General features: G+C 34.0%; 1 protein-coding gene across 1 annotated transcript; it reads right to left on the reverse strand.

Moving 5' to 3' along the window:
- Positions 1 to 1,955: 1,955 nt before the first annotated feature.
- LOC123749455 (death-associated inhibitor of apoptosis 2-like) lies at positions 1,956 to 9,618 on the reverse strand. Its single transcript, XM_069338155.1, has 6 exons — positions 9,600 to 9,618; positions 7,721 to 8,020; positions 5,088 to 5,983; positions 4,618 to 4,992; positions 4,131 to 4,323; positions 1,956 to 2,350 (listed from the first exon to the last, which is right to left on the reverse strand). Exons 1-6 carry the CDS (start codon positions 9,616 to 9,618, stop codon positions 1,956 to 1,958), a joined length of 2,178 nt encoding a protein of 725 aa, XP_069194256.1.
- Positions 9,619 to 11,055: the final 1,437 nt, after the last annotated feature.

Raw genomic sequence — 11,055 nt, forward strand, 5'->3', positions numbered from 1 at the left:
CATCGACATCCTCTTATTTATTTTCAACTATTCCTCCCCTTATAGTGTTTATATGTCTATCCTTTAGATTCTTTTTCTCTGTTAATGCCTCGACTTGTCGCCTGCCTTGAGTCTTATCTTTTGTCCTTTGTTTTGCGTCTTTTAAGTTCGTTTTATCTCTTTTTTGTGTGGTTGTTTTCTCAACAGTTTCAGGCGAAGAAACTTTCTGAGAGGCGATTGCTTTTAAAATGCTGTCATCACCCAATACACTTTCGTACTTAACTTTTAGGTTTTTAAGGAACCACGATTTTTCTGCTTCCATATTAGCCTCGTGTAATAACGCAATCGATTTTAAATTCTTCTTTTCGTTATCGATAGACACTATTTGATTATTATCCTCATTGTTGCTTATAGAATACGTACCATTTATCAGTGTTAATTTACTAATATTGTATAGAATTGGGAAAACGGGTGCTATTTCTATAGCTTCATTTATCATCGGTATGTTCAATATTTCAGATAGCATATCTCGGTGGTTATACATTTCTCTTGAAAAATAAAGGTTTAATTGAATGGAACGCCGAAGAATATTATCGTTTATTACCGTGACAAGATTCTTATAGAACTGGGCGCAGAATATAAATTTGAAGATATGATTTGAAAGTGAAATAAATAATTGCATCATTTCAGATTTCGCCATTTCATTCTTGCAAAACATTTTTCTCATTGAGAGTTTTTCGAATGCTGATCTTAAATACTTATTGTTGCATGTCCCGGCCAAGTAAGCATCAAGCTGAGTAGTGACAGCTTGGATGATTAATGTGAATTTATTCATTTGAGTTTCTTCATATTCTATGGGGTCCACCGAAGTCTCATGATGGTTAATCATCGACAAATGCATTCTTGTCTCACTTAATTCTGAAAGCATTTGTATGTTGGAATCCTGGAGACTAGCATTTGTCTGTTGAATGGTCAACAGGTTAGAAGTTATTGTTTCATTTTCTTCTTGTAAGGTCTTAACATGTAAATCATTTTGTTGTTGTAAAGCCAGTATTTCATGAATATTATCAGAAGGGGACTTACGAATCACGTTCAAGATAATGTAATAAAAGCGTTGTACATTATTTGCATTCAAATCTTGCCTTATTTCCTTCTGGAATAATGTATATAGAATAGTAACGAATGCATAAACTTTTATAACTTCCTCATTCGTTCCTTTATGATCTTTTTCCAGGTCAACAATTCGTTTGGTTATAATTTCTTTAACTAAAACTATTGATGCCACCGCGTCTATTAACAATTTAGCAACATAATTAGGTTCGTCTAATTGACGTTTTAAATGATCATTTTCATTTACATAAGGTATTATTTGATGTTCGTGTTCATATACTGTTTCATCGATAATATTAGTTTTAAATTTTTCTAATATTTGATTAAATAAATTTCTTTCTTCTTCGTTAGTAAAAATATTAAGAATATTATTATTTTGGTGTAGATCATTATTATTAATATAATTTAAACGGGAAATCCTATCTTTAATGTCCTTTTCACGTTCTTCGTGAATGTAGTTATCACGTTTGGTATTTAACTGATGAATGAACTTATTTATTATTGCTTCAATTTGTGATTTTCCTGTTGCTTTCGATTCATTATCATCATTTAAAGGAAATATGCTTGAAAAACAATGAATTATATCGCTATTCGATAATGTAGGTTTTGTATAAAGTTGCTCTAATGTTTCAATATTATATTTATTTGCTTCATTTATATTCTTTACTAATGTATTATATTCGTCATACTTTATTTTTTTAGAATTTTCACAATCTAGTAGTTTTTGTTGGCATTCTTGAACATAATGGTTTTGGGATACTAATACATTATTATATTCTTCTTGGTCTGATTGTTTATCATAGTTGCATTTTTGTAAGGCTTGTTGGCATTCCAGAAATTGCATTTTCTGGATCCTTATATCGTTTTCACATGCAGCTAATTTTAGTTGGTAATTCCTTAAGAGACATTAAATTTGTATTTATTTTCCTATTTAATTCTTCTTGTTGTTGACGACTTATACTAGTATTATTTGAATTTATTAAATCAGTTAGTTTTTCTTTTTCATCAGCTAAGTCTTTTATTTGTTTGTCTTTGTCTTCGGAGATATGTTGAATTTGTCTATCTTTCTCATCTAACATAAATGCATATTCTGTTTCATACTGTTTCTTTTCATCATCGTATTGGAATCTAAGCTTCATTTGATTATCTTGAAGAGTTGAATTTTCCTTCTTTAAATTCTCTATTTCATTTTCTTGGTCTCCTAATTTCTCTGTAAGCTGCACAATAGTAAGTTCTAAATCTCTCACATTTGTATTTAAATCTGTTATTGTGGCATCTTGATTTCCACATTTAATTTCTAATTCACTTTTTTCATTCTCACATTCATTACATTTTTTATTCAAAAGAGCTATTGTTTGTTTTTGTTGATTCTGACTCTTAAGAGGATATGTTTCGGTTATTAATTTAATATATCGATCAGAGATAGTAAACAAATGAAGCATTTTATTCAATAATAGAATTATTCTTTTATCATCATCATTCACAACAACAAAATTGTTAATAAGAGTTTTTATGAATATACGTTCTCTCAAACCCGAGGAACCATTGTCTGGGAATGTTATAGTATTCAAGATTATTTTAACAATTTCACTCATTTTTTTTTAAATTATTGATTTAATATAATTCTACGATCAGGTGACAATTACCTGATTCTCATAGAAATTGTAGGGGACGATGATGGATTGAGAGAATTAATTGGAGGAGGAGGAGGAGATGGTGGGTGTGTTGAGTAAGTAGGAGGAGATAGTGGTTTCGGAAAAGGAACTTTTTTGGATGCTCTATTCCCTTATACCCCTTCTCAACATAGAAATTTGTTTCTCCTGTTCTTTAAACATTTTATACAAAACTGACAAATGTTGTTGAATAATATGGTTTTCATGTTTCAGCTTATTAATATTCAGCAATAGTTGCTGTTGTGTTCTGGGTCCTGCTAATTTCGGAGGCAATGGGTCCACTGGAACTGTAGCAGCGAAAGTGGATGTTCTGCTTAAGTCTAAAATGACTCCTGTGTTATAGGCACTGCCTGAGACACGTACTAAAGACCTTGACAATTGCATGTCATCAAATTCATATGGTGCAACCATTATGAAAAACAGTATGTGCTCTCTTATTTTATATGATCAATTGTTATCCACTTCCCTAGAAAGAAACTTCCAACAGAAAAAGGGTGGTTGTAGACCAGTTGATGGACAGATTGGTTGGGTGGTTGTAGATCAGTTGACAGACAAGTTGGTTGATTGGCTTGACTAGTTTGTGGAATGGTTGTTTGCTTCTTCAGTTCCGCCAGAGATTGAATAGTACTGCTTGTTTGTTCACTTTCACTGTCTAGAAAGTTATATCAAGAGGTAGTATGTAGTGTAGTGTGCTTGGATTGCGACTCTACCACTAATTAATCCATAAACTGTGTTCTGCTGCAGGCTACCTTAGTGACACTTTTATACTACCTTAAAGACAAAAAAAAAATAGAAATATCTATTTTGAAAGGATACACACACACACATTGGTATAACTAAACTACAACTTTTCCTCATCTGAGATTATATCTGGGGAGAGGAATAATATTTCGTCAATAATAATTATAAGGTATTTATTATAGGAATAATAGGATTTGAAATTCATATATTTCCAGCCGGGTTGATAGATAGGATACATTATCTTATGTAAATGGTCTAAAATCATCCTTATTACTGTAGGTGTGGACATATTTTTGTATCCAACACAACTTTCTTGACAATGAAGTTTTCTAATTTCTTAGAAGAGTCTTGGGTATGAAGTATTTTCAATATGGTCTCCCTCAGCACCTTCAGCCACCAGCACATCTGTACGTTCATTTCCATCAATTCAAACATGTTAGGCTTTGCAGTATTGCTCTCGAATCATACATATCATATCATTATCACACATCTAAAATATTCTTTACTATGATATAATTGCTTTAATAGTATATTTTATCTCAGCTCTGCAAATTGGACATGTGGATATGTTTGACGCACATTTGAAACAAGTGCATATGTGATTACAAGGTAAAAACATTAACTCACTCTCCTTCTCCATACAAATCTTACACTCAATCACTCTGTGTCTAATTGTACCTTCTGACTTTGGGAGAGCGGCAACTTGATCAGTTATTCTACCAAATAATGGTTGTGGGTTAGAATCACCAGACATTGGTGGGCTTGGGACAACATCAACTTCAGTCAATGTCAATTCATCAACTATTGTAGATTCTACTTGCTGATTGGGGTAAGAAGCCAACTCAGTTCCATCAGACATTGGTTGGCTTGGGACAACATCAACTTCAGCCAATGCCAATTCCATTAAAGTTGTAGATGATTCTACTTGTTGGTTTTGGTCAGAGGCCAACTCAGTTCCATCAGACATTGGTTGGCTTGGGACAACATCAACTTCAGCCAATGCCAATTCATCTACTATAGGCTGTATTAAAGTTGTAGATGATTCTACTTGTTGGTTTTGGTCAGAAGCCAACTCAGTTCCATCAGACATTTGTTGGCTTGGGACAACATCAACTTCAGCCAATGCCAATTCCATTAAAGTTGTAGATGATTCTACTTGTTGGTTTGTGTCAGAAGCCAACTCATTTCCATCAGACATGGGTGGGCTTGGGACAACATCAACTTCAGCCAATGCCAATTTATTTACTAGAAGTTTTCTAACTTCGTCTTCTATGTACTGCAAGACTGCTTCAATACTTGACGCAATGTCAAAGAAAGGTAACCCCTTCTCTTTGAGTTGATTATGATACGTTGTCATCACATGATCTTCCTGGAAACCCATTGAAATAAGGTGCTTAGTTATGTCTAGTTCCTTAATAAGTTTGTGTTGATCTTCATTGATATGGGTTATTGAAGGGTTTGTCTCATAAGGTGGCCTTTCCCCTTGAACCTGAAAAAAAAAATAAAGTTAATGTTACAAATGGCTTTTATAAAGATTACAATAATAATAGTCAACCTTCATTTCAAGTTACTTAGCTGACATACCTGATCAATGAATTCTTTTCCTTTCATCAAGAAGAGGAAGGTACACTCTGGGTACCAGCGAGCATGTTCATCCCAAGGTATATCATCAGTTTCCCAGTTTCGAAGTCCATTCCCACAATGATAACAGCGCACATGATCACTTAAACCACAATAGAAGAATCCAGCTTCTGACAATTCAGTTGGTTTCTGTGTTACACGTTCAGGCCAATTGTTAAAGCTTGCTAGGCGACTTTCAAGTGTTAAGTATTCTTTTCGCTTGGCGATGGTATGTTGGTGAACTCCATTGTCTGTCATAGAACTTAGACCACAGACATCTATTCCTTGTCTATAGGACGAATTTTTACTATTTCTCAGTGGAATGGAATAACCCTCGAATTTTTCATTAAATATCAGTGGAAAATTTCCCACTGGTTGGTTTCGAATGAATTGACAATGGGGAAAGTGATACTGATGTTCGCCTCTGGGAGTGTCTCCTCTTTCCCAGGAACCAACAATGCCTCGACAAAAGACACAAGCAACGTGGTCATTTGTTCGAAGATAGTAAAAGCCATCACGAGCCAAATCAGATGGTTCTAACCATTCAAGTGGCCAATCTATGTAGGTATCCAAACGTTCCTTTTCAAACCGTAAACTGTCATATGAATCAAACTTCTTAGAAATAGATCTTTTCACATTCTGATTAAATGTGCATTCTGGTTTCTCTTTCTTATGTAAAGCAATGATTCTATTTTCATCTTTGTTTACGTTCGTGGCATCAATTTGAAAATGGCACATTGAACATTCTAAAATATTTGCTTTATGAGTATAATAGAAACCCGCCTTTGCAAGTACATGACTGTTTACACTGAAGTTACAGTCCTTAAAAGTCTCCAAACGATTTTTTTCTTCTCTCATTGCTATGAAAACAAAATGTGAGTGTTGTATTAGACTGACTAGTTAGTGACTGAGAGAGGCATCTCTCTCTCTCTCTCTCTTTATATAATACACAATCTCCCTCCCCCCTCCTCCCCCTCCTCCTCCTCTTCCTGTTGACTCATAGACTTAAAATTGGGACTATAGAGTTTATCAGCTGAAATCCTTTACCAGATCCCTTAGTAAAAAGTTGAAATAATAGTAAGAAAAATATAGGGAACCAAGTGGAAATTCTGTGATAAAAATAGAAATTTTAATTGTGGAAATTTTACTACATTTTTTACACTACTACCTAACTACTTACTTATTTTATTGATGAACACTTTATATATCATGTGTAAATCAATACAAACTCCAGTCTAAAAGATGTCATCCCTACCACAGGTGTTACTAGAAAACATATTTTAATTAATTGTCCCTAGTCCACTTCTCGACAGTAATGAAGACGGTAATTTGTCTCTATAGACTTCTAAAGATGATCAAGATGAAAACGTGTAACTGAGTTGGTTGTCTTCCCAATGCCTTCCACTGTATACTAAAGTTAATGGTAACTAACCACCTAATTCTTCTTCTTCATCATCTTCAAAATTGTCGGTCAAATTTTTTTCAAAAAGAAACCTGCTCCATATTGTTGGAAATTGGGGCCTAATATCTTCCACAGCAATATGTTTTTTTTCTACTTTTTATTTAGCCACTGTAGAAAACTTGTCCCCATTTCCTGAAAGTAATGATAATTATTTATTAGTGTTATAAATCCCTTATTTTTCAACCTAATTTTTCAAATAATTAATTTCTTAAGAGGGTCTTTTTATGAAAACAAAGTAGGTAGGTGCTTTACCCATCATACTCACCTTACATCTTTGTAAAATATAAATCGAGAACTTGAGCCATTTCTGAATTTCATTTAGTCGTAATTGAGTTAAGTGAATATTATTCTCTAAACTCCAATTTTGCTTGTTTTTTTTCTTGGATAAAAAACAATAAACTGCTTTTTCCCTCAAGGCTCTAAGTATTACATACCATCTTGTTTTTACTTTTATCATTCCAATTGTTTCTTCATTCTCATTTAGAAAATAAAAAACTTCACCTTCTTTGTAAAGATCACTTCGCACCTGTAAAAATAATTTAATAATATAGTTTCATAAAAGAAATTGTATTGAAAAATGTGATAATATAAATTGGCACTTCCTTGTACAATAGACTTTTTTGTTTGCCTACCTTATTCTGGTGTTTCACTACATCTTTAGCTTCAATTATTGAATAGGCAGGAGATGTAAAGTCTAATGCCGTAAACAGGTTGAGTGTGTAGTGTGGAGGTAATGCAAGAAGGCTAGTCTCTTCATATTCGTTGTACAATGGAGTAAAACAGATAACGTTGAGTTGATGCTTATCCAAGTGACTGAGGTTAACAATATGTTGGTTGTCAGGTTGAAGAAGCTCACACACAGCTGTACATTTAGTATAGTGTAAGATACTATATACCAAATGTCGATTCATAATATCCATATTATTCAATGTATCCCACAGTGATCTGGCCACAACTTTAGCAACAACATAACGTTCTCCATCATACCGCTCAATGTCTTCCCTTTCTCCAATTAACATATGAACACTTTTACTCCCAGTAATTAAAAAAAATTTACCATTAATGTATCTGCCACTGAAATGAGCTGATTCACCATTCACTTTAGTCATACAAACTACTTTAGAAGTAGTAGTACTGAGATCTTCTAAGCAATATTGTTTCCATAGATCATTTGTTTCCGGTTGTTTATCATCCTCATCACCAATACCACCAGTAAATTTTTTATTGGCAAAGATCACTAAATCAAACTGTCTCTTAAACTCCAAGAGTGTTACACCACGAGGAACATTTTTTCGAACTTCAGGATCATTGTTGTAGATTGTGTCATCAGGGCCATAGCAGTTGACCTTTATATCATGAAGAATAGCAGGGTCGTCTTCAGGGGATAGGATTCCATGTGGGACATTTGCACTTATTCGTTTTATCTTCTTTTTTTCTTTCAATGTTTTTAAAAAAATTCATACCTACAAACAAAACGAAAAAAAAAAAATAAGTAATAATTTATTGGGGTATGGATATTATAAAAATATATATATGATATATATTATTAACATATTATAATAATGATACTTACAATTCCGAAGACTTTAAACTGTTTTCAGCATAGCAAATCATCTTCTGAAATGATGCTCCAAATGTATCTGGAAGTTTTTCTTTCATCTTGTTTTGGTATATGTTATCAAGGGTCATCATTAACATATTTATAGAAAGTGGTGAATCCATAGTTGTTGTATATGTCAACAATTAAATAATATTAAATAGTTATCACTATGGATATATGCATGCTGCATCAGACCACTTAACACTGAGGTAATAATACTGGGCATAACGCTTTTATATACTTGAAGGCGATTTAACTCACCCCTACCCCTCCTCCTCCTCCTCCTCATCCTCCTACTCCTCAAGTCAGAATTTGAAAAGATAGATATAAAAGAATTCAACTGTCAGTTACAACCCTAGTCCTGTGCTGTATCTAGTGAGTCCACTTTGATAATATTATAATATAATAAGATAATATAATTATATTGGCTTAGTTTGGGTAAGGTAGGGTCTTGTTTGGTCTTACTCTAATTATTAGTCCTGCATCACCTTATACTATCTTAGATAAAAATGTTGATTGATTAGTTAAGTTACATATGCCTTAACATATTTTTTTTTTTTTTTTACATTCACAGATTTGAAATAGATCATCATTATGACTGATATTAACGAGACAACAGCAAATTTTGAAAATGATAAGACTCTGAGTGAACCCAACCCTACAGGCAAAGCAATGAACCTCAATGAAATATGGGAAGCTGAATCTGAAAAGACTGAACCCAACCCTACTAACCCCAATGAAATATGGGAAATTGAATCTGTAAAGATTATGTTAATAAAACTTGAAGAAATACTACTAAAGTGGGGAATAAAATATGAATTATTCATGAGACAAAATAATGGAGTCAAGCTTGAAAATACCTATCAAGTGATTTTGATGTCGAAGGCCTCATCACAGGAAAAAATTGAAATAGACTATATTAAAGTAGTATTTCAAGATGATGAATTGGTTTTGTTTAATGGGTGTGATGACAACTTAAGTTACCACCTGAAAAAACACAAATATGTTGTGTGTGAGTATACCCTCATCCAATTAACTGTCCGTAGTTTTTTTAAATATGAAGAAAAATTACCCACTACTTTGTACATACGAATTTTTAAAGATGAATGGGCATCCAGCCCAGCGTGGGATAATCGGGTGAAGTAACTTTACACACAAAATTTAATGATTATTTCCTCGGCTCCAAATAGATGTTTTCCTCCTCCCCAACTTCAATGGAAGAATCACTTGATATATCAATGAGATCATGCTTAAATATCATGTCTCCAAAAAGCTATAAATGTCTCCTGTCCCCCCTCCCATCTATTTGGAGGAGGTGGGTGCAAGGCGTCGTCCTCATTCACTCCAAACCCACCTTCACGTATCTAGACAGTCTTCACAATACCGACATATGACAACTTGTACTGACACTCACCGGAACTAGTGCCAGCCATACTGACATTATCATCTTACTTTTTAATTATACTACATCTGTTCCCATTCTGTGCTCACTTTTTATTTAGTGAAAAATTACAGTGAAATTAAAAGGTGCCCCCATTCCCCTACCTATGTACACTAGAATAATAAAGGCAAAATTAAAAAAAAAATAAAGCAATATATTTTATAATTCATACACACTTTTATTTAGTGAAAATTACAGTGGAATTAAAAATGAAATGAGGCAGCCTTCAACTGTTCGAAAGTTTTTTTTTTTAAATCAGCAATCTCCTGCCAGAGGTTTGTATTCTTCTTCTTCAGGTCGGTGATGTATCCACGTCAGTCACTATGTCAGTCACTGTGCGGAAGTTTTGAATAACATTGGCTCTTCGGTCCCATTATAAATTAATATGACTTCCAAGTGGTTGCACATATCAATTCCTCAAAAGAAAGGCGGGTTGTTTCAGCCTTCCAACTCTTTAATTTCATTTTTTAAATCATCAATCTCCTGCTTGAGGTCTGTGTAGTTCTGCTTCAGGTAAGTGATTATTTTTAATAACTCTTGCTCTATCATCTTCAATAGTGTGTTGTTCTGATTGATGTTGGTGATTATTTTGCTGATTAATTGTAACATCTCTTGGTCTGTCTTCAAAAGTATTGTCTCATTCTGCTTGATGATGTCGGTATTGTTCTGCTTGAGGTTGGTGTTGTTCAGCTTGATGTCGTGGATTATTTGTAACAACTCTTTCTCTATATTCAATATTAGTGTCTCCTCTTCCTCTTCCCAGCATAGTTTCAAGGTTTTTTTCAGCGTATCTGGTGTCCTATTCTCCATCCTGGGGTTCATCTGAGGAGAGAGCATCTCCGACAACTTTTTCTTTGGAAGAGCAGCGAAGCTGGCCATCAGTGGATGTAATATAAGAGTGAGAGTGGTCGGCGGCAACGAATATTTATATATATGGCTCAATTGACACAGTACTGCTCCGGGCAACCAGCTATTGCATTACTAGGTGGACTTCGCCGCCATGAGTTTGATCACAAGGTTTTCAACACTTTATCTAAAATATCACTTTTAAAAATGTTGACTTCAACCTTCAACGGTCCCAAAATTTTTATTAAATCAGTATTCTTCTGCTTGAGGTTGGTGGTGTTCATCCTTTTTTCTAATCAATATTCTTTTGATTGAGGTGTATTGATGTTCTCTCTGTGACATCAATAAGCATTATTTCAATTTTTTTTTCAGCGCAGCTTCTTTACCTTAACTTGTGGGCGACAGAAAGTTAATGAAATTGGGGAGTATGACTGCTACGGGATGCCCACTCACGGATGCGATCCCACTATTGCTCGACACGGGTGCTTTTGGCTGCTGGGTTGAAGGAGTTACGTAAAAAAGTGAATTTGAATTAAAAATTGCCCAAATACTAGAAAAAGGTGGGGGCCTGGGAGCCTTTTGG

This window comes from Procambarus clarkii, chromosome 39 (genome assembly GCF_040958095.1).
Source record: "Procambarus clarkii isolate CNS0578487 chromosome 39, FALCON_Pclarkii_2.0, whole genome shotgun sequence".
NCBI classification, from domain to species: Eukaryota; Metazoa; Arthropoda; class Malacostraca; order Decapoda; family Cambaridae; genus Procambarus; species Procambarus clarkii.

Excerpts from the sequence above, each read along its gene's own strand:
- LOC123749455 (XM_069338155.1), bottom strand. Across the intron at positions 5,984-7,720 it reads ATATTGCTTAGAAGATCTCA|CAATGAGAGAAGAAAAAAAT; the intron begins GTACTACTACTT and ends TTGTTTTCATAG. Across the intron at positions 4,324-4,617 it reads TGGAATTGGCATTGGCTGAA|CAAGTAGAATCTACAATAGT; the intron begins GTTGATGTTGTC and ends TACCCCAATCAG.